Source organism: Jatropha curcas, chromosome 1, assembly GCF_041381405.1.
Source record: "Jatropha curcas cultivar XTBG-Jc1 chromosome 1, XTBG_Jcur_1.0, whole genome shotgun sequence".
In the NCBI taxonomy this organism is placed as follows: Eukaryota; Viridiplantae; Streptophyta; class Magnoliopsida; order Malpighiales; family Euphorbiaceae; genus Jatropha; species Jatropha curcas.
The window spans coordinates 32,167,154-32,192,506 of NC_143151.1; the positions used below are offsets into that span (position 1 = coordinate 32,167,154).

At 36.5% G+C, this 25,353-nt stretch overlaps 2 protein-coding genes, 2 long non-coding RNA genes and 1 pseudogene across 4 annotated transcripts; 4 read left to right on the top strand and 1 right to left on the bottom strand.

The window, feature by feature from the left end:
• The first annotated feature begins 3,841 nt into the window (after window positions 1–3,841).
• Window positions 3,842–5,085, top strand: LOC110009549 (uncharacterized). Its single transcript, XR_016322245.1, has 3 exons — window positions 3,842–3,954; window positions 4,094–4,517; window positions 4,600–5,085. It is a non-coding gene; the product is annotated as an uncharacterized LOC110009549 (long non-coding RNA).
• A 3,795-nt stretch (window positions 5,086–8,880) lies between these two features.
• Window positions 8,881–17,488, top strand: LOC149499400 (ankyrin repeat-containing protein ITN1-like; annotated as a pseudogene).
• Window positions 17,489–17,871: 383 nt separating this feature from the next.
• Window positions 17,872–21,573, bottom strand: LOC119370126 (uncharacterized). Its single transcript, XR_016322683.1, has 3 exons — window positions 20,860–21,573; window positions 18,631–20,646; window positions 17,872–18,522 (listed from the first exon to the last, which is right to left on the bottom strand). It is a non-coding gene; the product is annotated as an uncharacterized LOC119370126 (long non-coding RNA).
• On the top strand, window positions 18,085–20,512 carry LOC105631706 (uncharacterized). Its single transcript, XM_089726274.1, has 3 exons — window positions 18,085–18,535; window positions 18,697–19,121; window positions 19,240–20,512. The coding sequence occupies exons 1-3, from the start codon at window positions 18,085–18,087 to the stop codon at window positions 20,410–20,412; spliced, it is 2,049 nt and encodes a 682-aa protein (XP_089582400.1). The 3' UTR covers window positions 20,413–20,512.
• A 24-nt stretch (window positions 21,574–21,597) lies between the features above and the next one.
• LOC105631705 (uncharacterized) lies at window positions 21,598–24,214 on the top strand. The gene is made up of 3 exons (XM_037637645.2): window positions 21,598–22,194; window positions 22,300–22,715; window positions 22,865–24,214. Exons 1-3 carry the CDS (start codon window positions 21,738–21,740, stop codon window positions 24,149–24,151), a joined length of 2,160 nt encoding a protein of 719 aa, XP_037493573.2. The 5' UTR covers window positions 21,598–21,737; the 3' UTR covers window positions 24,152–24,214.
• Window positions 24,215–25,353: the final 1,139 nt, after the last annotated feature.

Genomic DNA, 25,353 nt, shown 5'->3' on the forward strand with positions numbered 1-25,353 from the left:
GTAATGTCATTAATTTGCTGGCTTAATCCCCTTTTAGGCTGTGTTTTATCGCCTCCAAGTATACATTAAGGTTGGTAATATGTCATATTATTGTATTACTATAGCTAATTAAATGGATAAGACAAATTGTGCATGATTCTTGATTCAACCCAAGTTGGTTGGTTGGAAGAAGTTTCTTGTGGAAGAGAGTTTTAGTAATTGGACCTACTTAAATAATTAGGGATTGTGATTAACAGCATATATATACTTAACTGAAATTGATTTGTTGAAAATAACCCATTCGGATTAATTAAAAAACCCACTATATGCATGATAATATATTCTTTGTTTAACATAATCGTGTCCGGTAATGTTAACTAATGCTATTATCATATATTGGAATTGGGTTTCGATTGATTTGGATTTGTTAATTGCTTGTTTAGGTTATTATCTATTTATTTAAGAAACAATTAAGCTCTAATGATTATGGTAGCCGAGGTGATGGACCTTTTTGAAAATGAAGGAATGGAGACAAATTTAGTAACGTGTGTCCCTTTTTTATGTTTCCCGAAAGATAAAGCTTTAGTGTTCCCTTCTTGCTTTCTAGATATTCAACACAACATACATGCTTCTGTGGATGATAGCTCAATTTGTTTTCATTTTTTTTTAAAAGAAATAAAATTTAGGTCATGTTTTACATGATGTTTTTGGCCTTGTTCCGCAACAGCTTTTAGCTGAACCCTCTTTCGACAATCATTTTTGAATTGACTTTTAGCGTTTTGATGAAATTAAAATTCTATATTTATCAATTACACCATGATTACATAGTTTTTCTAATAGTTTTTAAGGGATCTGAGTGAGTTTTTATATGAAACATTAACATACTCACTCTAACATTTACCCTTTCACATAGATTAATTAAATTTTTTGACAATTAGATCCATTTTTACTTTTGAATTCAATTAATTAAATACCTAATTTTCTTTTTTTTTTATTTTAAATTAAATAACTAATTAAATAATTATATTTACCTATTATATAAACAATTATATGCGAAAAGCTAACAGTTTACTGCTAAGAGTTAAAAGCTAATAGATATTTTCATTGTTAGTAATAATAACTAGACTAAAGCAGCAGTTGATGTTTATTTCTTGGTTAATTAATAGAGAGAAAAAAGAAAAATAACAAAAAAGCTAAATAAAGACAAGTTGCAAAAAATTGCAATGGACAGTGAAAAGGGATTTCTGAGCAACAACAAATTTCAGCCCATTTTAATGGTTTCGGGCCCAAAATATCGACTATGTTGTGAGTGGTATGGGCCTGGGCTTCTTAATTGCTTCTCTATTGAGAGTGTGGAAAAGTTTTATTTGCCCAAAATGGTTTGGGGCCCATTTTGTAGACTAACAAAAACTCATTGGAAATGCAAGCAGTAGGATGTGTTATGCATAGTTCTTCTTACGTTCAGCTACATACTTTTCTTCGAACACAAAAATTTACAAGTCGTAAACGTGTATCAAAGCTTGTGGTTCCATACGACATTCTCTGTTACAAATACAAGTCAAATTTTAGAGAGTGATTAAGAAATAATTAAGAGAACCAAATATCATAACTAGTGAAAGATGATGGTCTTGGCGCATGAACAGCTAATGGTCAAAGAATATTTGCAGGAACTTGCACGTTAAAGTCGACTTGATTGGTGTTGACTTCCAATTTCCATGTTAAAGCAAAGGAAGAAAGAAAGCTAGCTCTTATGGATTTATATCATATCATAAATCTATTTTGTTGTAACAGTTACTATTAGAAACTGAAAGGAAATGGACACAAGGCTTGTTAAACCAATTGTTGAAAATGATGCAGAGTCTTTTCTGGATCTGATCGAAGAAGACAATAAATTCTTGATCGACGAACAAACGACACATCAAGCACAGTGTTGGACTTTGCTTTAATGTATAGACGCCCTGAAGTGGTCAAGATAATCATCGAGTGGCGTCTTGAAATGGTTGCAGCACAGAATGCAAATGGCGACGCTCCATTTCATACGGCTCTCATCCGCCCTGTTGGATTTTAATATGAATATTACTCAGTAAAATAATATAATTAAAATAAATTAATTATACCTATAGGAATCCGTTTAAAAAATTATTTAGAAGAATACCTTTTTGCAGATTCTTCGAAATTTCAATCTACGTTGTTATGTTGTCACAAACTACAAGTCGTCTAAGTGTCTGGCATCTAGTAGTATCCACGCGAATAAGCAATCGAAAAATTCTAAAACTATTTTAAATGGTTGAGAGATTACGGCGTATAATTGTGCTAGCTATCATAGGCTTTGTGTTTTAGTTTTGTGGCTATAAACAACAACTAGTGTTTACACTATATCTTAAACTTTACGTATGAAAACCCTAGGTTATAAATAAATAAATTATAATTATTTATTTAAACATTTTAAATAAATAAATTATAACTAAAATATATATGTGCCTATTTATTTATTTAAACAATTTAAATAAATAAATCATAATACACATATTAATAGGATTTTCAATTTAATCAATTATATTTATTTATCTAATTATTTAAATAAATAAATCATAATTAAAATATTAGGTTTATTTAATCTAAAATTTATCTTAATAAATTTTAGACATAAATCAAGTAAGTCAATACTTAATTAAATATAAATTACAATTTTCCCTTTAATGTCCCAAAACTGATTTGTAATCAAGTCATATTTGATTTGATTTCTTGTTTTTACTTTCTCATATCCATTCTTATGTGTGATCTTTTAAGTTCCAAATATGTTGGTAATAAATATAAATTAAACTAATTAATTAATATTTAAAGGTCAAGTACATTGTCTAGCAATATGTCAAGACTATCCAAATATTTAGAAAGTCAGTGGGTTTGACTTAACCTTTTAGTGCATGATTTATCAATGTAATTAATATCCCTTCATCATTAATATTCTAATTTAGTAATTAGGTATCAAGTGTGTCTACTTTACTAAATAATATTGGTTCTCTTAATCTTAGCTATTGATCGTTTGAATGAAATTGCAAATCTAATTTGCTAATTTCGTTCTACCTTGCTCAAGGATTTCTTAATCAATACTAGTAGAGAATAATTAGAACATTTTTCCTGATTTACCTAGAGTGATGGATCATCTCTTAATCACATAAGTATCTCCATACAGTTCCTACTATGTTTAATTAATCATTGCTTATTATTTAGGTAATGAATAATGTAAATGAAGAATAAAAAAATAATCATCCCCATATAAAATAACTTAGTAATTTCAAGTCAAAGGATTATTTACACAATCATTATTTGAGTATTCCATAGACACATGTAACTCTCCATATGAAATTTTCATTTAGGTCAATTCAATAGACTTGTTTAAATGACAAGCATCTACATATTAGTTCTAGATATCAAATATATTTCAGCTTATTTGGGCAGCTGTTTGTCTAAGGAAAGAGCAAAATATGCACCAATCTCAACAGTTTTACTCGTTATCCAATAATAAGAAGAGCATTGACTAGAAATATTTAAAGATATTACTTTAATGCAAATATAAGACTTATAATTATAACCACAAGCAGTATTATCTCATAAATTTTATCTTTTACCAAGATTCAAACAATAAAATATAAAAAACAAAGTAAATATTTTTTATTAATAATAAAATATTTATTACATAAAATATTATAGCGATAGCCACTTGAAACGGCTACAGGCGTCGGCTACAGGCGTATAACTTAAACCGTGGGCCATGGAAAATGTTGACGCTGCTATTTGGTGTCAATCCAGAGGCAGCATATAAAGTTAACAAAAAGAACCAGAGTTTGCTTTTCTTGGCTTGCTTCAATGGGTTTCTTGAGGTGTTCAAACTCCTTTTGAAGCGGCCTGATTTGGTGCAAATCGATTGTTTTGATCAAACTTGTCTTCATGTTGCTGTAATGAAGGGACATATAGGTATTTATTCAACCAAATAATTTTAGCTTCCGACCTCTTAAAGTAAATTATATATTCAATTCAATTCTTTTGGCAAGAAAGCTTCGCGTTGCTCATTACTAAATCTGAGCATCAGTTAATTAGAAATTTTTTACTACAGATATTGTTGAAGTGTTATTGAATGAGCTTCCAAGCTTAGCCCAGAAGATTGACAAAAATGAAAATATGCCCCTTCATTGCGCTTGTATCAAAGGAAGCCTAGAAATGGTGCTGCTACTGCTTCAAAAAGGTAGCAAAGATACGCACGGGTGGTATAATAATGATGGCTACACGCCATTACACTTGGCGTGATGAATGGGAATGTTAAAATTCTGGAAGAATTTCTGGCGAATGCTCTACCTAGTTTCGAAAAGTTTCCGAGACATAGTAAGCAATCAGTATTTCACTGAGCAACCAAACGCAGATCAGAACCTGAAGACGTTTTCTTTTTCTTGGCACAGATAACAAGTCTTCTTCACCTCTTATATTACAAAGATGAATTGGGTAACACAGTCTTACATCTCGCATGTGAAAACAACTACAAGGTTCTGAAGTAAAGTGAAGGTTTATGTTATTTTATTATTAATTTATTTTTTAAATTAATGATTGAGTTTTGTTTTGAATCAGATTGCAGTGTACTTGATCAAGGAAGATGAGATGTTAGATGTGAATGCCTTGAACTACAAACAATTCACAGCCCTTGACATACTTGACCAGAATAAGGACATTGGTGAAGAGAAAGAAGCTCTTGAAATTTTATTAATTAGTGCAGGTGGCAAAAGGAGGAGAGAGATGATATCAAAAAACTGTTAAGATATCAGTACATAAAGGAGCAGATTTGGTCAACACGTTTGGTTTAATTCTCTTGATCATGTATATATTTAACTCCGTGATTATTGTGTATATTAACTGTGTCAGGATATTTTGCCATTAACTTAGCTTCAGTTACATTGTATTTGGCTATATAAAGCCATCAGTTGACAATTCATAAAATTGAGAAAATATCTATTCTTCTCTATTGTTTGTACATGGTATCAGAGCCATGACTGAAACAACAAACCAAATCTCTTCCCATCCTATGAATGCTCAACATTCTTTCTCTGTTAAACTAAAACCCACCAATTATTTAGCATGGAAAACACAATTCCAACCTCTCTTAAATTATCATAATTTTAATCACCTAATTGATGGCTCTTCTCCACCTTCAAAAACCATCAAATCCCCATCCAACCCAGAAGTTGACATTCCAAATCCAGATTATCAATCTTGGTTTAAACAGGACCAGCTCCTGCATTCTTGGCTTCACTCCTCCCTATCTGAGGAAGTTTTCTCGCATATTGTTGGGTTAAATACCTCTCACGAGGTCTGGCAAGCCTTAGCACAGGCTTTCGGTTCTCTCTCACAAAACAGACAACTTCAAATTCATATTGAACTTCAGGAATTTAAAAAGAATGATTTGTCAGTATCTGCCTATCTTCAACGTGCAAAGCAATTAAAAGATGAATTACAAGCTGCTGGTAGGCCTCTTTCGACGGCAGAATTTAATGCTATTATTTACAGGAATATTGGTATTGAATATCATAACATTATCACTGCCTTAAACCTCCGAGCTGAACCAGTACCATTTCATGAACTTCATGGTCAACTTGTTGCTCATGAAATACTCCTCAAAAGTTGTCTTGATCCACCTCAAGCAAATATGGTCTCTAGACAACCATCCAACAACTTTCTCCCACCACTACTTTCAACGCCAAATACAAATACCAGTTGGCAAAAGAACTCGTTTTCCAAAGCCAAGGGTCCTTGTCAAATCTGTGGCTACCGAAACCATACAGCAGACAAATGTCGCCGTCGCTATCACCGCTCAAATCCAAGCCAAAATCAGAATCAAGTTCGTTACCCACCACCAATGGCCAATTACTCTTATAGTTATCCCTCACCATCACCTTATCCCTCACCTTCATCTCATTTTTCATCACCTCAATCAGTGACGAACTACTACTCACCATCTCCGCCCATGGCAAATTATTCCGCTGCCTCACCTACACAAAACCTTTGGCATCCTGACACTGCAGCCAATTATCATGTCACACCTAATATCCAATCTTTAAGTGCTACCACTGAATATCAAGGTCATGATAATCTTCATGTTGGAAATGGCGTTGGATTACTGATTTCTCATACTGGTACAGTGGTCATTCCCTCTTCTAATGGTGCTCTCCAACTAAAGCATACCCTTTGTGTTCCTAAAATTGTTAAAAATCTTTTGTCTGTTCAAAAATCTACCACTGATAATTGTTGTTTTTTTGAATTTTGGCCTCATTGTTTTTTTGTTAAGGATCAGGTCACCAAGAAGATTCTTTTGCAGGGTCCAAGTGAAGATGGTATCTACTCTCTCAAACTACCCTTGAAGTCCGTCATGTCAGCTACAGTCCCATCCTTTTCCGATTGGCATTCTGCCTTGGGTCACCCCCATCGTCGAACTGTGTCTAAAATAATTAAAGATTTCAATTTGCCTTGTTCTAGTTTTCAGTTCAATCCATGTTCTGCCTGCAATTTAGGGAAATTGTCTAGACTTTCTTTAGCTTCTGTGGAACATAAGAGCACGGGTCCTTTCCAAATAATTCACTCAGATGTTTGGGGCCCTGCTCCGGTTATGTCTAGCTTAGGTCATAGGTATGTTTTGTTATTCATTGATGATTTCACACGTTTTACGTGGCTATATTTACTCAAAAATAAAAGTGATGTGTATGCCATGTTTCTTCAGTTTCAATCTCTTGTTGAACGTCAATTTAATTCAAAAATTTTAGCTTTTCATTCTGATTGGGGAGGAGAATACCAAAAATTGAATAAATATTTTCGGCAAGCTGGTATAATTCATAGGATAGCATGTCCTTACACCCATGAACAAAATGGCACTGCTGAAAGGAAAATTCGTCATGTTATTGATACCACTCTCACGCTTCTTTCTCATGCTCAAATACCCTTGAGATATTGGAATTATGCTGCTGAAACTAGTGTTCAATCAATAAATTTAATGCCATCACCGGTTCTCCAAAATCATAGTCCTTTTATGACCCTATACAAATCATCCCCAAATTATCTTGTCCAACAACCTTTTGGTTGTACTGTCTACCCTTTTCTCCGACCTTATTCTCATCATAAATTCTCATTTCGATCTACTCCTTGTATTTATTTAGGAACAAGTCCTTCACATCATGCTCATCGATGTTTAGATCCTACAACAACACGTGTCTATCTAGCTAGGCATGTCAAATTTGATCCAAAATTGTTTCTTGGTCCGCAATTATCTGCAAGTAATACTTCGGTTCCACCTCCTACCCCATGGCTTTCCATTACAAATCAGATATCACCTCACTTGGACACTCCGGTTGAATCAGGTATGACGTTATCTAATACAAATTCAATTGCAGAGTCTAATTTATTGGCACCCTCACCAAATCAGAACCCATCACCTCTCCCCTCACCCACCAATAATCTGCCAACTGTAAATTCTTCTCAAAATCAAATTGTACCATACATAGCTCCACAAAACCAACCACCATTACACCCTCTCCGCACCCACCCAATGGAACTTCGCCCAGCTACTAGACAAAGACAGAAAAGATATGCTTCATTGTGTACCAAAAAGCTTGATTATTTGACTCATGAACCCCAAACTTATAATCAAGCTCAACCTCATCTTCAATGGCGGCAGGCAATGGAAAGTGAAATCAATGCACTTTTACAAAATAATATATGGCAATTGGTTCCTCGCCCTCTTAATACCAATATTGTGGGAAATAAATGGTTGTTTCGTATTAAAAGAAAAGCTAATGGTGATATTGAGCGTTACAAAGCGCGGTTGGTGGCGAAGGGTTTCTCTCAACAACCCGGAATAGACTACAATGAGACCTTCAGTCCAGTAGTCAAAGCAACAACCATTCGCACTATTTTGTCTCTTGCTACTGTGCGTAAATGGCCAATTCGACAACTGGATATATCCAATGCATTTTTGCATGGATATCTTGATGAAGATATATATATGGACCAGCCACCAGGTTTTATTGATTCTGTTCATCCAGATTATGTTTGTAAGTTACAAAAATCACTATACGGGCTACGGCAGGCACCGCGTGCGTGGTTTCAAAGGTTGAGTAATTTTTTATTACAACTTGGGTTTAAGGCTTCCAAAGCCGACACCTCTTTGTTTATTTATCAAGATGGTAACATTCAATGCTTTATTTTGGTTTACGTTGATGACATCTTACTCACATGTTCTGATTTTAGCAAATTAGAGTTCTTTTTGCACGCTTTAAAATCTGCCTTCCCGGTTAGAGATCTTGGCAAATTGACTTATTTTTTGGGTATTGAGGTGATTCCAACCTCAAATGGAATTCTACTATCACAGCAGAAATATGTTCGAGATTTGTTGCTCCAATTTAATATGAATGACAGCAAGCCCACTTTGACTCCTATGGCAACAACTCCTCCACTTTCTAAACATGGCGATGAAATTTTGGCTACTGCTGATCAGTTTCGAAAATTGGTTGGTACTCTTCAATATGTCACCCTCACTCGGCCGGATGTTTCTTTTGCAGTCAATAAATTGGCCCAATTTATGCATCATCCTACTGCAGCTCATTGGATAGCAGCAAAACGCTTGCTACGGTATCTACACGGTACTGCTTCTATGGGTCTCTTTCTCTCTATTGATTCTCCCATTTCTTTGCAATGTTTTTCAGATAGTCATTGGGCTGGCTGCCCTGATGATCGTAAATCTACATCTGGCTATGCTATTTATTTGGGAATAACTTAATCTCTTGGTCCTCAAAGAAACAATCCACTGTAGCACGATCCTCCACTGAAAGTGAATACCGTTCGATTGCCCATGCTACATCAGAAATTATGTGGATTTTGTCTTTGTTATCTGAACTTGGAGTCTCTGTTTTACCAGCTACGTTATGGTGTGATAATATTGGGGCAATCTACTTAACCTCAAATCCTGTCTTCCATGCTCGGACGAAACATATTGAACTTGATGTTCACTTTGTAAGAGATCAAGTACAACATAAAAAGATTCAAATCAAGTTTATCTCAGGTCAGGACCAGATTGCTGATATAATGACTAAACCTTTGGGGTCTGGCCTCTTTCTGCGCCATCGTGACAAGCTTCGTCTTCAAGCTCCTCCAACTTCAGCTTGAGGGGGCATGTTAAGATATCAGTACATAAAGGAGCAGATTTGGTCAACACGTTTGGTTTAATTCTCTTGATCATGTATATATTTAACTCCGTGATTATTGTGTATATTAACTGTGTCAGGATATTTTGCCATTAACTTAGCTTCAGTTACATTGTATTTGGCTATATAAAGCCATCAGTTGACAGTTCATAAAATTGAGAAAATATCTATTCTTCTCTATTGTTTGTACAAAAACAATCTTGCTGTAGTTAGAGCAAAAGAAGATGACAAGAAAGAAGTGGCCGGTTTCGAGTCAGAGCCTATCTTATCTCCTACAAGTTATTCATCAAATGAAGGTCAAGTTTTTGAAAAGGAGCCTGTCTTATCTCAAGCAAGCTATCCATCACCTCAACCACATTGAAGGAGAAGAAGATCCAAAGTAAAACCCATTACCTCATTAAGTAGACAACAGCTAAGTAGGCCTCGTGGCAGCACAAGGAAGATAGACTTCACTGAAGACATTAATCATCTGCACCAAATACATGAAGAAGCACTGCAAAATGCAAGAAACACAATCATTTTGGTTGCTACTCTGATTGCAACAGTGACTTTCACAGCCGGAATAAATCATCCCGGTGGTGTTTACCAGGATGGTGTTAGTGTAAGATAAGTTTGTTATGGTGTATACTTATCTTTAGCTTTTCTGTTACGTATTTGTATCTCAATCTTATCAATACTTGTGTATATATACGTATTATAGCAATACAATGATATACAACTTTCCTTTGCCATTCAATCTCTTTATGGTATCAGAGCCTTCTTGACCAAAACCTTTCTTTTTTTTTCTCTTTTTCTTTATGCTTTATCATGTCGATCGTTCCTTCCACTGGAACAATGGCAATGCCCAATATCACTAGCCAACTTCTGATTAAGCTCACTACTACTAATTATTTGATCTGGAAGATGCAATTGGTACTAGTTCTCCATGGATACAATTTATATTCTCATGTTGATTCTACTCATACTGCTCCCACTAAATTTCTTCCTAATTCAGAAACTCCAAATTCTGCGTACTTGATCTGGTTTCGTGAGGACCAGCTTGTTTTGTCCTGGATTGTGCAATCTATTTCTGAATCAATGATGGCTCAGCTTGTTGGTGTTACAACAGCTCTTAAGGCCTGGACAAAATTGGCGACTGCTTATTCTACTGGTTCCCAAACACAGATTCGTCATCTTAAAAATGAATTGCACAGGCTTTCTCGGGGTACTGATTCTATTGAGACATATCTGCAGAAGGCTAAAGCTATTTCAGATAACTTAGCTGCTCTTGATAGTCCTGTCTCTAATGATGATTTATGTGGTGCTATTTTGGATGGTCTTTGTAACATCCCTTCCCGGTCCACCCGTAAACCCGAATAAACCGAGCCGAGACGTTACAAACTGGTTGACTGTATGGCCTGACATGCTGAAATCATAATGTCTATTGAATATAATATCATGCTGAAGTTGTTTACATTAATAATGTAATTAAAATTTATAAGACATGATACTAGTTTCAAAATGGAATGGGCCCAACTGAGTGCCCTGTACATGCCATGAAAGGATAGACAAAAATACACATCCAAAAGAGTAGCTACCCTGAAGACTGAGTCTTCTACAGATGAACTGCAGCAGTTGTACGTTGACTCTCTACGGACCAGTCTCAAAACCTGCGAGTTAAACAGGTAACTCGCTGAGCAAAGAAAGCTCAGTGGATATCTCATAAAAGAAACAAATAAACACATACATGTGTAGAAAGAATCATGTAAACACATATGGCACATATAAGCACACATACAATACTGTATGATTCATGAAATGTTAAGTCAAGATCTCTGTATGGCTCCATAAGGTTATAGTGAAACCGAAGTGATAAGAAAAACTGTATGAACACTGTATGCTTGGCTGCTATGGCCCATATATAATCATATCCACTCAACGGCCTTTAGCCGGAGTACCAAACTGTATGAGATGCAGATCTGCTATCCTATGTCACGACATGGTCTTATCTACATGGTTTCTACCTAACCTCAATGGAGCATAATGTTGGTATGTCAATAGTATAACACAATATCACATTAATAGTTCATAATGTATGTTCATAACTTCATAAATCATAATGTTTCCTTGATTCATATCATTTGTATGCTTTCATGTTGTTTTGATACATGTTCTAATGTTGTCTTTTTGTTTTAGAATGATTGGAGGCATACATGGTGAGCAAAGGAATCCAATTGCAATGAAAATGAAGTCCAAAAATGCATGAAAAGACAAGTCGCGAGCGCGCCTTGCAAAGTCGCGAGCGCGAGAGGCCAAAATGAGAGACAGTGAGTTTCCAGGCCAAAGTCGCGAGCGCGTGATGAAGGTCGCGAGCGCGTAAAGCACAAGTCGCGAGCGTGCACCGAAAGTCGCGAGCGCGTAATATGCCAAATGAGAGTCAGAGAGTTTCAGGTGAAAGTCGCGAGCGCGCACTTGAAAGTCGCGATCGCGTATAATGAAAAATGAGAGGCAGAGAGCTTCAGGCACAAGTCGCGAGCGCGCAAGTGCAAGTCGCGAGCGCTCGACGTGTTTCCAGCCTGCGCGGTCGCGCGACGTGTTTCCAGCCTGCGCGGTCTGCACTCTTTTGGTCATAACTCTCAATATACAACTCCGATTTGGATGATTCAAAAACCCATGTAAAGCTAACACATAGAGAAACAAATAACTCTTCTATGACACTTCCTAATTCCATCACTAAATGGGGTCAAAATCAAAATGAAGTTGCTGGTAACATTTCCAGCAAACTCTGTTTCAGCATAACTCAATATCTACTTCACTTATTCAATTCCTCCCCTGTTTTCTCACCATTACCCGTCCTCCCACTCAACATAAAACAATATATGGTCTCACTATCAACACTCCACACAAATGCTCATGCAAAGAAAATGGTAAATGAAAAGAGATATCAAACCTTTTACGCCAAAAAGCTTGCGCTCTTCCTTAGCTTCTCTTTTCTACACTCTTTGAACTCACTTCTCCTATACACATCAAAATTCTTATAACTTATCTACAATATAACTCAATTAGAGGTTGAATAACATAAAGATTCAAGAAATTCTACTTACTTGGAGAAAACTAGAGGTTGTCTTAATGCACTACCATGAAAATGGATGGAGAATGAAGGAGATGAAGAAGATGAAGATAAGGATGACAAATGGGAAAGTGGAATGAGTAGTACGGGTAGACCATCAAAATAATAAAGGGATTTATGTCAAACTTACTAACTAGTACCTCAAAAATCAACAGGTTCCAACTTAATACCCAAGCTTAATCTTTTAATGCAAATAAATCCTAATCCTTATACTTTGATCTTTTCTCTCATTCAAGTAAGTCCACTTATAAACCCATTCTACCCCAACCGGGTTTGGTTCAACTCGACTCAACTCGACTCTATGCAAGGACTCGACTCGGTAGGATGTCACAGTCTTGGTGGTGATTACCGACCATTTGTTCGGATTCAGGAGGCTCGAATGGAACCGGTCTCTTTTGATGACTTGCTTGAGTTGTTGTTGACCGAGGAAAAACAACTTAAACGTGATTCTCCTGATCTTGTTCAACCTGCAACTGCTTTTTATACGTCCAAGCCGACTTCGCGTGGAGGAGGTCGCGGCGGACGATCTACTCGTGGTAGGGGTGGTCGTTCCATTCGGAATCATGATGGTTCCTATCATCAGTCTGCTACATCATTCCATGATGTTTAGTGTTACAATTGTCAAGGTTTTGGTCACACTTCACGTACCTGCTCATCCCCAAAAAGGATTTCACATCATCCCTCATCCAATCTTGCTGCTGCTAAACAAGGGTCTTCTCAATAGTCTCAGCCTTGGTTGGTTGATTCTGGTGCTACACACCATCTAACGGGAAATCTCAACAATCTCAAACTTGATTCTGAGTACACTGGTCCTGAGGAGGTGGTCATTAGTAATGGTAAGACCTTACCCATTTCTCATGTTGGTCACTCTAGTCTCTCGTCTTCTTCTCATCCTTTCTCTTTGAATAATATTCTTTTTGTGCCTAAAGCTACTAATAGTTTGTTGTCTGTTCAAGCATTCACTAAAGATAATGATGTTTCTATGGAATTCTTTCCCTCTTGTTACTATGTCAAGGATATCTGCACAAGGGTGCCTCTGCTGAAAGGCCGGAATAAGCATGGCTTATATGTTTTTCCACCTACTGCTGTTCCTGCTGCTGCTCTTTGTCAAGCTCATGGAGTTACTCTTGCTACTTTACATGCACGTTTAGGACACTTAAATAAGCGTGCTTTATTGCAGTCTGTACGCGATAATAAAATTTCTGTTTCTTCATCTGAGTTTCCTATGTGTTCTGCGTGTTGTACTAGCAAATCTCATTAATTACCATTTTCGGATTCCATCTCTAACATTAATGCACCATTACAATTGTTATGTTCTGATGTTTGGGGACCTGCTCCAGTTGCTTCTTTGTTTGGGAATCGGTATTATGTTCTTTTCCATGATGCTTTTAGTAAATACACTTGGCTTTATTGTTTAAAGAGAAAATCTGATGTTTTGCCTACGTTAATTAAATTTCGGTCATTAGTTGAAAATTATTTCAACACTACAATCAAACAATTTCAATGTGACTGGGGTGGGGAATAACAATCTCTAGCCAAATATCTTTCTGTCAATGGTATCTCATTGCGTGTTTCGTGTCCGTATACCCCTCAACAAAATGGGATAGCCGAAAGAAAACACCGCCATATAGTGGAAACTGGATTAGCAATGTTGCATCATGCCTCTATGCCTATTACTTACTGGGATTTTGCCTTTGAAACCAGTGTTTACTTGATTAATCGAATGCCTCCTGCTTCCAAAAGCACTCCTTATCAATCTCTCTTTCACTCGCCCCTATCCCTTGATAATCTTAAAGTGTTTGGTTGTCTCCGTTTTCCTTATTTGCGTCCATATGCGAAGCATAAACTTGATTACCGTTCTAAGCCATGTGTATTTCTCGGGTATAGTTCCATTCACAAAGGTTATAAGTGTCTCCATGTTTCCACCAATAAAATTTTTATTTCTCGTCATGTCGTGTTTAATGAATCTGTTTTCCCTTTTTCACAAGTGTGTAGCAATTTTTCCAATTCGACCAAGGCTGAGACTTGTGATCCCTATTATGTATGGGTTGGAAAAGGCATCTTATCTATCTCCCCATCAACACCATCTACTACGACATCTGCCCCATCTGCTTCTGTTTTACATCCTTCCCAATTTCCTGTGATTTTGGCAAATAATAGATCATCAGAATCTTCTCACGATACTGTTCCTATGTCTGCTTCTCCCACTATTAGTACTTCTGTCAATCCGCTTGCTACATTAGAACGGTGGCAGAATCTAATTCTGTAGTTGATGTTGGTTCAGCAGATTCTCAATCACCTGATTCTCGGTTGGCAGTCACTGAAAATCAGATTGTTGCAACTCCTATCACTCGAACACACTCTATGGTGATTCGGTCTCAAACTGGCTCATTGAAACCTCGGGTATTTTTATCTGTTGCTCCCTCCCACTCTTTACCATTGACGGTAAATGATGCAAAAAAAATCAGAAAATTGGCGCAATGCTATGGCTGCGGAGCTTAATTCGTTGATTGCTTTGGGTACTTGGTTTTTGGTTGAACCACCTATTGATGCAAATATAGTGGGATGCAAATGGGTATTTCGTATTAAAGAGAAGGCAGATGGAACTCTAGACAAGTACAAAGCGCGTCTAGTTGCTAAGGGATTTAATCAACGTCATGGGATTGATTACAAGGAAACATTTTCTCCAGTTGTGAAACCTACGACCATCCGATTGGTTCTTTCTGTTGCTGTTACCAATCGGTGGTTAGTCAAGCAATTAGACGTGTCTAATGCCTTTTTGCATGGGTCTCTTAATGAGAAGGTTTATATGAGTCAACCCCCGGGGTACAAAGATCCCACTTTCGCCAATCATGTTTGTCTGCTCCATCAGTCAATTTATGGCCTAAAACAGGCTCCTCGTTAATGGTATAGTTGCTTGGCTAATGCTTTACTCTCTGTTGGCTTTGTTAAGTCTAAGATGGACACCTCTTTGTTTATTCTCTTGAAGAATGACGTCATTCAATATTGTCTTGTTTATGTCGACGACATCATTTTAACTGGTAATTCTGTCCCTCACATAACTCAAGTCATTAGTGAGCTTCAAAAGTCCTTTTTGTTGAAAGACTTAGGTCGGCTTAATTATTTTCTTGGGGTTGAGGCTTCTTGGCATGGGGATCAATTGTTTTTGTCTCAATCTAAATATATACAGGATCTGCTACTTAAAACCAAATTTCATGCTTGTAAGGGGTTGCCAACACCTGCAGTACCATCTTCAACAAGTCAAAAATCTGGTTCAACTTATTGTTCGGATCCATCCTTATTTCGGCAACTTGTTGGGCGCTTACATTATCTGGTTTTGACCCGGCCAGATATTAATTTTATTGTTAACAAATTGTCTCATTACATGCATGATCCAATGGAGGAGCACTGGCTTCAGTTGAAGCGGTTACTGCGTTATTTGAAGGAGACAATAGGGTATGGCATTCTTTACAAACCAGCTTCGTCTTCACGAATTTCTGCTTATAGTGATGCGGATTGGGCAAGTTCTGTTGACGATCGTCGGTCAACTACGGGATTTTTAATATATTTTGGTGGCAACTTGGTTTCCTGGAATTCCAAAAAACAAAAGACTGTATCTCGTTCTTCCACTGAAGCGGAGTATCGTGCCATAGCTTCAACAACTGTCGAATTAACATGGATACAAAGTATGCTTTCAGAAATGGGTATTGTATTAAAGAACCCACCCATCTTGTGGTGTGATAATCTTGGGGCCACCTATTTGACTGCCAATCCTATGTTTCATAGTAAGATGAAGCATGTGGAAATTGATGTTCATTTTGTGAGAGATAAAGTGGCAAGGAAAGAATTGATTGTTCGTTTCATATCTGGAAAAGATCAACTAGCTGATTGTTTAACTAAAGCGCTTCCGCGGCAACGGTTTCTTGATCTGAGAAACAAGCTACTGCTTTGTTCCAAAGAGTCATTAGCTTGAGGGGGCATGTTAGTGTAAGATAAGTTTGTTATGGTGTATACTTATCTTTAGCTTTTCTGTTACGTATTTGTATCTCAATCTTATCAATACTTGTGTATATATACGTATTATAGCAATACAATGATATACAACTTTCCTTTGCCATTCAATCTCTTTAGATGGAACTATGATAGGGAAGTCCACCGTAGCAAGAACTGCAGGTTTTAAGGTTTTTGCAATAACTAACACTATTGCATTTTTCACGTCTCTTTCCATGGTGCTTATTCTAGCGAGGATCATACCCTTTCGAAGAAAAACACAGAAGAGAATACTGAAAATTGCAAATAGGATAATGTGGTTAGCAGTGTCATTCATGGGAGCAGGTTACCTTGCAGCCTCATGGGTGATAATTTCTCCTGTTCGAGGGACAGAATGGATGCCTGTCATTGTTTTGTTAGTGGCTGCTGCGATAGTGGCAATTACTTTTATTGGGATATTGGTGATGCTGGTTTAGCAGAAGCGGAGGAAAAAGCATCGGAGGACAGAGAAGAAAGAAGGGAGAGATATAGATGATAGGAAACTGATGCGGAGCAACTGGCAGTTAAGTATATGAAAGACTTGGATCGATGCAAGACCAAGAAGAAGGAGCAAGGCCGTGCTATCTCCAGCACGCCTGTGCTAGACTCTAGAAGTTCAGGACATGAGACATGCCCAAAACCAAGAAGCACATGTACGCCCGTGCCACAGCTAGCCTACCGTGCTAGCCTCTGGAAGTCCTAGCACCCCCGTGCCAATGGGTCCAATTACATTTCGCGTTCCGGTACACCCTGTCATGCCAAACACGCCTGTACTAGCCTTTGAGAGTTCAAGCACGCTCGTACTTTGTCCAGCATGCCCTTGCTGCCGCCCTTACTAGGGTTTTATCTAGTTACCTTTTTGTGTTAGTTTAGGGTTTTAATGTTTTAAAAACTAAACCTATAAATAGGTTATTTTGTATTAAGAACAGGGACCATCTTTGATTATTATTGATATCAATAAACTTCTTGAAAGTTTTAATTCTCTATTTTAGTCGTCAGATTATACGTTATTGATCAAAACTCCTGATAGAGTATAATCGTTATTCTCATTCACGTAACCGTTCTGCATCAAAAACTCAAAATTCTAGAATCAGATATTGAGACTAATTATGAGCGAGGATATTATTCATTTTGATTGTATTGAAATACCCAATTCAACAATACATTAAACATGGCATTTTCAAATAAAAGCTATGAATTTCTCAATAAATTAGAATAAAATCAGTCGAAGCATCTTAACGCGGGATGGTAGCTGGTTAAGGAAAAAGTTTCAACCAACCAGCTTGGATTTTACTTTAGTTTGTCAAAAGGTGACCAGAATGAGGACAAGTCTTTGAGTTATTATTCTTAATCAATGCATTAACAACTGTCATTAAGTGTTTTTCGCAAATTAAATTTAAGGAAAGGCCAAGTACCTATGGGAGTCGGGGTCGTCCTCGGTCAACATTGGATCAAACAATAATTAATGGATATCAAACACTAATTAGTGGGTGATGGTGACATGTGAACAAATTAATGTGAAAGGGAATGTAGGAACCTTCATATAATGCAAATTAATGTTTTTTTTATCACCTAATACATTGACTGATTTTATTGGTGTTTGACTTGAGAAATTGAAAAAAAAATAATAATAAGGGAAAAGAAAAGAAAGGAGGTCCTATATGATCTTGTGTTTATTACAAGAGAAGCAATTAATAAGGATTAAGCACAAATACTAGAAACAGAAACGAAATGGATAGAAGGCTTGTTAAAGCAATTGTTGAAGATGACATGCAGTCTTTTCACGAGCTGGTCGAAGGAGATAAAGCAATTCTTGAGCAGAAGACAGAAGATACCTGGACCACAGCGTTACATTTTGCTGTAATGTATGGACGCCTAAGAGTAGCTAAGACAATTATGGAGCTGTGTCCTGAACTGGTTGCAGCACAGGATGGAAAAGGCGACACTCCATTTCATTTAGCCTGTCGCCATTGCAATCCTGAAATGTTAAAGCTTTTGATTGGTGTCAATGTCGAAGCCGCACATAATAAGATTAATAAAAAGAACCAGACTCCACTTTTCTTGGCTTGTCGCCATGGGCATCTTGGGCTGGTGGAACTCCTTTTGCAGCGGCCTCAGTTGATTCAAGTTGATGGTTTCGATCAGACTTGTCTTCATGTTGCTGTTTTGCTGGAATATACAGGTTCAAGAATTTGTACAATCAATTTTACTTCATAGGAATTAATTAGTGGGAAAAAGAAGTTGTGATCACCATGAAAATTTTCTCTCTTATTTTACCTTATTTCATTCACTAGCTCTGCTACTAACTTGTATATATTATTAATTACAACTGTTGTTATGCAGATATTGTTGAAATCCTGTTGAAAAAGGTCCCAAATTTAGCCCTGAAGATTGACAAAAATGAAAATTCACCACTACATTGTGCTTGTATCAAAGAAAACTTAAGTATGGTGCAGCTACTAATTGGAAAGAGTAGCAGACAAACACACAGGCTGTATAATAAAGATGGATACACAGCATTGCACTTGGCAGTGATGAAGGGGAATGTTCAATTTCTTGAAGAATTTTGGAAAAAAGCTCCATCCGCTTTCAAACTGCTCACCAGAGATACTAAGCAATCAGTTTTTCACTTATCCGCAAAACAAAGTTCAGAATCCGATGATTCTTTCGTTTTCCTACTGCAGAAATCAAGTATTTATCATCTCTTATACTCTACAGATGGATTGGGTAACAGCGTCTTACATCTCGCATGTGAAAACAACCCCGCGGTAAGAAATTAGGATGTATTAAATGGTATTTAACAAGTACTTGTTATTACGTATATAAGAAACGATAATAGTAACAATCAATAAGTTGTTATATTAAGTTAATATATGTTTGTCTCAGATTGCAGAGTACTTGATCAAGGAAACGAAAATAAATGTGAATGCCCTGAACAATGAACAACTTACAGCGCTTGACATGCTTTACCGGAACAGGTTTAATCGAGGTAGACGCGTTATTCAAACCTTATTAAATGCAGGTGGTAACAAGGGAGTACAAATTTTATCAAAAACCAATGATGTTGTTAGAGCAACGGATGATGATAAACAAGTTTCCGATTTTGATACAAAGCCAGCGGATGATGACAAACAAGTGTCCGATTTTGATACAAAGCCAGCGGATGATGATAAACAAGTGTCCGATTTTGATACAAAGCCAGCGGATGATGATAAACAAGTGCCCGATTTTGATACAAAGCCAGCGGATCATGAAAGAGAAGCAGACAATTTCGATTCAGAGCCTATCTTATCTCCTACAAACAATTCATCGCATGAAGATCAAGAGCCTAATTTATCTCATGCAAGCTATTCATCACCTCAACAACATCTAGTTGGTGAAAGAAGAAGAAGATTGAAAGCAAAACGCAATGCTACAAAACAAAAGGACAAACGTGGCAGCACAAGGAAGATGGACTTCACTGAAGACATTAGTGGCCTGGAACAAATACATGAAGAGGCACTGCAAAATGCGAGAAACACAATCATTTTAGTTGCTACTTTGATTGCAACAGTGACTTTCACTGCTGGGATAAGTCCTCCTGGTGGTGTTTACCAGGAAGGAATTATGAAAGGGAAGTCAACTCTAGCAAGAACTGCAGGTTTTAAGGTTTTTGCAATAACTAACACTATTGCGTTGTTCACATCTCTTTCCATGGTTCTTATTCTAGTGAGGATCATACCCTTTCGAAGAAAAACACAGAAGAGAATACTGAAAATTGCAGATAGGATAATGTGGTTAGCAGTGTCATTCATGGGAGCAGGTTACCTGGCAGCCTCATGGGTGATAATGTCTCCTGTTCGAGGGACAGAATGGATGCCTGTCATTGTATTGTTAGTGGGTGCTGCTATACTGTCAATTACTTTTATTGGGATATTGGTGATGCTTGTTGAGCAGAAGTGGAGGAAAAAGCAAAGGAGGTCAGAGAAGAATGGAAGGAGAGATATGGATGAACGGAAACTCAAAATGCCGGAATCAGATATTGAGACTAATTATGAGCGAGGATATTACTCATTTTGATTGTATTGAAATACCCAATTCAACAATAAAGTCTTTCACAAAAACCCAATACCAAGCATTAGACTTTAATTGTAAGGAATAAAGCAATTGGTTCTTGTCATGTTGGAATCCTTCTTCAGACACCTTTCTCATTAGTCATCATTTTCTGTCTCTTTCTGTATGTGCATTGTTCAGTTTGCCTCATCGTTTAGTTTTAATCTCATACCTCCACGCTTTTTATCGGTATCACTAACCCTTCACAAGAATTATATCAACAAAAAAAAGTACATAAATAGAAAAAAAAAAAATTGCATTACTTGGTTATTTTCATAGACTTTAGAGAACTATGGTTTTTGAGGTAACTAGACATGAGCAAAAATGAAGGCACAGTTTATAATAGCAATTCCATAATCATACATCACCAATTACAATTACATTCAAATTGATGGACGCGATCGAGAGCATTACCGGTTGGGTTAATGGTGGAGCAGTGGTGGAGATAGAGAGAACGACTGCTGACTCCGTACGACAAGTGCTTTCGATGGATTTCTCTGGCGACGAGGGAAACTTTTCCATGTCATTCAAGAGCAACGAGAGAAAAGTCATCATTTTCAAAACCTCCGTACTCAAATCCTAATTTAGCGGTGGCCGCTATCTCCACTCTCCAACGACAGGTCGTCCAATTATTTTTCTCTAAATCTATATTTGGGCTTTAAGAAGCCCAAATATATATATATTTAAAAAAAAAAAAAAAAAATGAAATGGTACTACTTGTATAGAAATTTCCAAGTCACCTTCCGTCTCAGTTGATGCCTTCTTTCCTAGAATCTCAAGAGATAAAAGTTGTACCTCTCAGAGATGGGGAGACGACTGGCTGGCTTTGCTTCCAGGAAATACATTTTTTGGGCCCCTTAATAGTAAATTACATAGTCTTTCTTGGAAATGTTGAGGACAGGACGGATTTAAAGTTACATTTTTGCCCCCATATTTAAAATATGTTTTGAGTTTCATGAATCGCGACTCCATGTACGCATATTTCCCCCAAAACTAGCCCAAATTTAGGTTGGACCCATTTGAACATTAAAGTCAAAATGTTTGGGTCCATTTGGCAAAGACTTAGGTTGGACCAAAGGAACAAAGTCTTCTTGAGGATGCCTGGAACTTGAACGGAAATGCAGGAATGTCCATTTCTTGAAACTGGCAAGTTATATAAAAATTTGTAAAATCACTAAACATGTCATATCTTTCCAGAACTGAACTTGCTTAAACTTCAATCTCAAAATATATCCTCTTTATTTGTTTTTCAGTCTTCGATAAAGTTCTTGATTTTCTACAAGCTCAAGGAAATGGATCTAAATCCTTTTGAGTCCATTTTCAGAAATGATATAGTTGAATTTAAAAGAATAGCTCAGCAGGATAAAAGAGTTCTTGAACGAAGATTACCCATCAATTCGGACTCGGTGTTACACTTGGCTTCCAGAGTAGGCCATATAGAATTGGTTGCGACAATTGTTAAGCTGTGCCCAGATTTGGTTGCAGCGGTGAATAAAAATCAGGAGACTCCATTGCATGCAGCTTGTCGTCTTGGGAACTTCGAGGTCGTAACAAAGCTACTACTAGAAATTGATCCACTAGTGGCTGCGAAGCGAAACGTAGAAAAGCAGAGTGCCTTTTCACTTGCCTGTGAAGAAGGGCATCTTGATATAGTGAAACTCATGTTGAACCTCTCCTGTTTGATGGAACATGAAGAGGATGCAGTATATGCAACTCCTCTGCATGTAGCGATCTCAAGTGGCCACAATGGTGAATACAATCTCATTGTCAAAATATGATCATTTCATTTCATAAACTCCAATCCCAACTATTTGAAAATCTCTGCATTTACTCATGACCAATATATTTTTGCAGATATTGTAAACGAGATATCACAAGCACGGCCTAATTTTGCTCGAAAAACCGACAAGAACGGATTTTCTCCTTTGCACTGTGCATCTAGCAGAGGACAGCTTCGTATAACTAAAATGTTATTGAGTGCTGATCCAGACCTTGCTTTGCAGTACAATAACGATGGGTTTACAGCATTGCACTTGGTCGTGATTAATGGTTATGTAAGAATCCTTGAACAATTCATTTCTGCCTCTCCCAGTTCGCTTCATTGTCTCACAAAGAAGGGAGAAACAATTTTTCATCTTGCTGTAAGATTCAATAGATATAATTCAATCATTCGTTTAGCAGAGGTTTCTGATATATCTCACCTTCTACACCAACAAGACCAAGCTGGTAACACCATACTTCATCTAGCAGTTTCTACAGGAAACCTTCAGGCATCATTCTTTCACTTGTTGATTTTATCACAGGCACACAGATTTTGTGGGAACATAAAAACACAACATAAAAGAAGACTTGTGCTTTTTTGGTATCATTCTATACTTGAATTGTTGAGTAATATCAATTCTTTGAAACTCACTTTCAGTTAGTGGAGTTCATCTTGACTGCAAAAGTGGACGTGCATTGTCAGAATAATAAAGGACAAACAGCTTTAGACATGATTGAAGAGATTGGGAGTAGAACAGCTAAGACGCTAATTAAAGAAATGTTAAAGACAACCGGGCTTAATATGAGCATGGAATTGCCATCTGATAAGCTAGAGCTAGAAAAATACTTCTCTCGGAGCATGGAATTGCCCATGACAGATACTGAAAAAGCTAATCCAGAAGAAATTCAGACAGTTGAAGACCCCAAAGCTGTACTTGAGGAAAAAATCACAAGTCTTCTTCAGTTTAGGAGTAAGCATAAATCAAGGGGGAAGCGAAACCCAATAACCAGTTTGCTTAACCAAGAAGATGATCCATCTTATCCAGAATGCCTGATGGAAAGAATGGATTTACCAACCAATTTGCTTAAGCACAAGCATCTCAGTAAGTCTCTAGGACGCTCGCCTGCACTAACTGCGGAAGTCACCTCAACAAATGGTTTGCACAAGCTTCAATCCAAAGAGAAAGTTGAGACTGAAGATGACAGTTCATCTGAACCCGAATCCTTGAAGGAAGCCAAAAATACGCCGAACAATCTACAGCAACAGAAGCATCTCAGTGAAAAACACAGGAATGAACTGGCTAACCTTTTCACAAGTCATCGTTATAAGCGATACGAAGTACATAGGGAAGCATTTCAAAATGCTAGGAACACAATTATACTGGTTGCTATTTTGATTGCCACAGTCACATTTACTGCTGGCATAAGCCCACCTGGAGGTGTGTACCAAGCAGAAGCAGGACCACTGAAAGGAAAATCAACCGTGGGAAGAACAGTTGCTTTTAAGATATTTGCAATAAGCAACAGTTTTGCATTATTTACATCTCTGTCTATTGTCATTGTTTTAGTTAGCATTATCCCTTTCCAACGAAAGCAACTGATGAAGCTATTGGCCATAACTCACAAATTAATGTGGGTTGCAGTATCATTCATGGTAGTAGCTTTTGTTGCATCCATCTATGTGATTTTGCCACAAGGTCATGGGACAGGATGGTTGCTTGGGGCAATTCTAGCTATCAGTTCCGGAACATTTGGAATTGTGTGCTTTTATCTAGGAGTTCTCATAACCAAACACTGGTTGAGAAAGTTGAGGTGGAGGAAAGAAAATGGTAGAAAGAAAGGATTGCATTTAGAGCACAAAAAATCCAAACAAGGAGAAAACCTGTCTGAATCCACTAATTCTGATGTTGATAGCTCCACTTCTTTAGGATACCATACATACTAATGTTTGTATTTCTTAATTAGACAAAAAAGAATAGCCAAAAATGAAGATTTGATTTTGCAAGAACAGATCCTTGTAATCTGAAAGCTGCATAATTGATAACTTACTATGTCTTATTACATTTAATTTTCTAACAACATCATAATTTATAAATGTATATACAATTCTTTACAATAATTAACAATTTAAATATATATCCAATTATCAAATAAATTACCTATCAAATTTAGTTGTATGACAATATCTACTTACAAAAATAAAATATTTTATATTTAATTTATTTCTAAATCATATTTTTTTTCACCGACTAATTTATAGTAATGATTTTAGTCATCATAGCATGCGGGTGTTATGTCAATGTTATTTAATTGTTCTACAATGATTGATATCGCAGTATATATTATGTTTTCACAATAAATAATTTATACAAGTATTAGTTAATTTTATGGTAGTATATCTATACTACTTTATGATTAACAATAAATTATTTTTATTACTACAGTTTATATTATATTTTGATGGTAAACAAATTAATTATTGTATTATAATCCTTTTTTTTTTCTTAATCCGAAGGAACATCTAAAAGAATACAAGGAACCGATTCTAATATTATTCTCAAGAACCATATTGAAATTGAAACTATACAATCCTAATAAAAATTGGGTTTAATTATGATAATTCAATGAAATCAAATTTCTCGAATGAATTCAAAATGTTTTTTTTAAAAAAAAAAACTTAATAATTCATTAATAATGATATAAGTCAAATACATCATAATATTGTCCATTTTCAAATAGAATGACAAAAAAAAAACCTTCCACGATATTATCTTATTTTTTTGGAAACTTATTACAATTGATGCTCATACAAGAGTTTAATATACCAAACCCTGAGAAATGGAGGGATAGGTCGCAGGCTCCATTGGTAAAGAAAACTTACCCAAATTTAAAGATCTAAAGTCTCTAACTACAAACAATTAATAATCTATCTTGATTCTCGAACTACTTGAGAAATAAAAGATTCATATAAAAACTCTTCAACAATGAGGAATAATCCCATGATAAGGAAAGAAATTAATAACCCAACTAAAAGGGTAGCAAAAACACTCAAGATTCACATAGCTATAAGAATAAATCCAAATTTCATTCCAAACGATTATAAATTTAAAAATTATTAAAAAGAAAATAAATCACCTCCCGTAGATC

What these genes read in the sequence shown, in the direction of transcription:
- LOC105631706 (XM_089726274.1), top strand. Translation starts at nt 18,085, where the DNA reads ATGGATAGAAGGCTTGTTAAAGCAATTGTTGAAGATGACATGCAGTCT. An exon ending in TGTTTTGCTGGAATATACAG is followed by an intron (nt 18,536 to 18,696) that starts GTTCAAGAATTT and finishes GTTGTTATGCAG; the next exon opens with ATATTGTTGAAATCCTGTTG. An exon ending in CATGTGAAAACAACCCCGCG is followed by an intron (nt 19,122 to 19,239) that starts GTAAGAAATTAG and finishes TGTTTGTCTCAG; the next exon opens with ATTGCAGAGTACTTGATCAA.
- LOC105631705 (XM_037637645.2), top strand. Translation starts at nt 21,738, where the DNA reads ATGGATCTAAATCCTTTTGAGTCCATTTTCAGAAATGATATAGTTGAA. An exon ending in GATCTCAAGTGGCCACAATG is followed by an intron (nt 22,195 to 22,299) that starts GTGAATACAATC and finishes ATATTTTTGCAG; the next exon opens with ATATTGTAAACGAGATATCA. An exon ending in TTTCTACAGGAAACCTTCAG is followed by an intron (nt 22,716 to 22,864) that starts GCATCATTCTTT and finishes ACTCACTTTCAG; the next exon opens with TTAGTGGAGTTCATCTTGAC.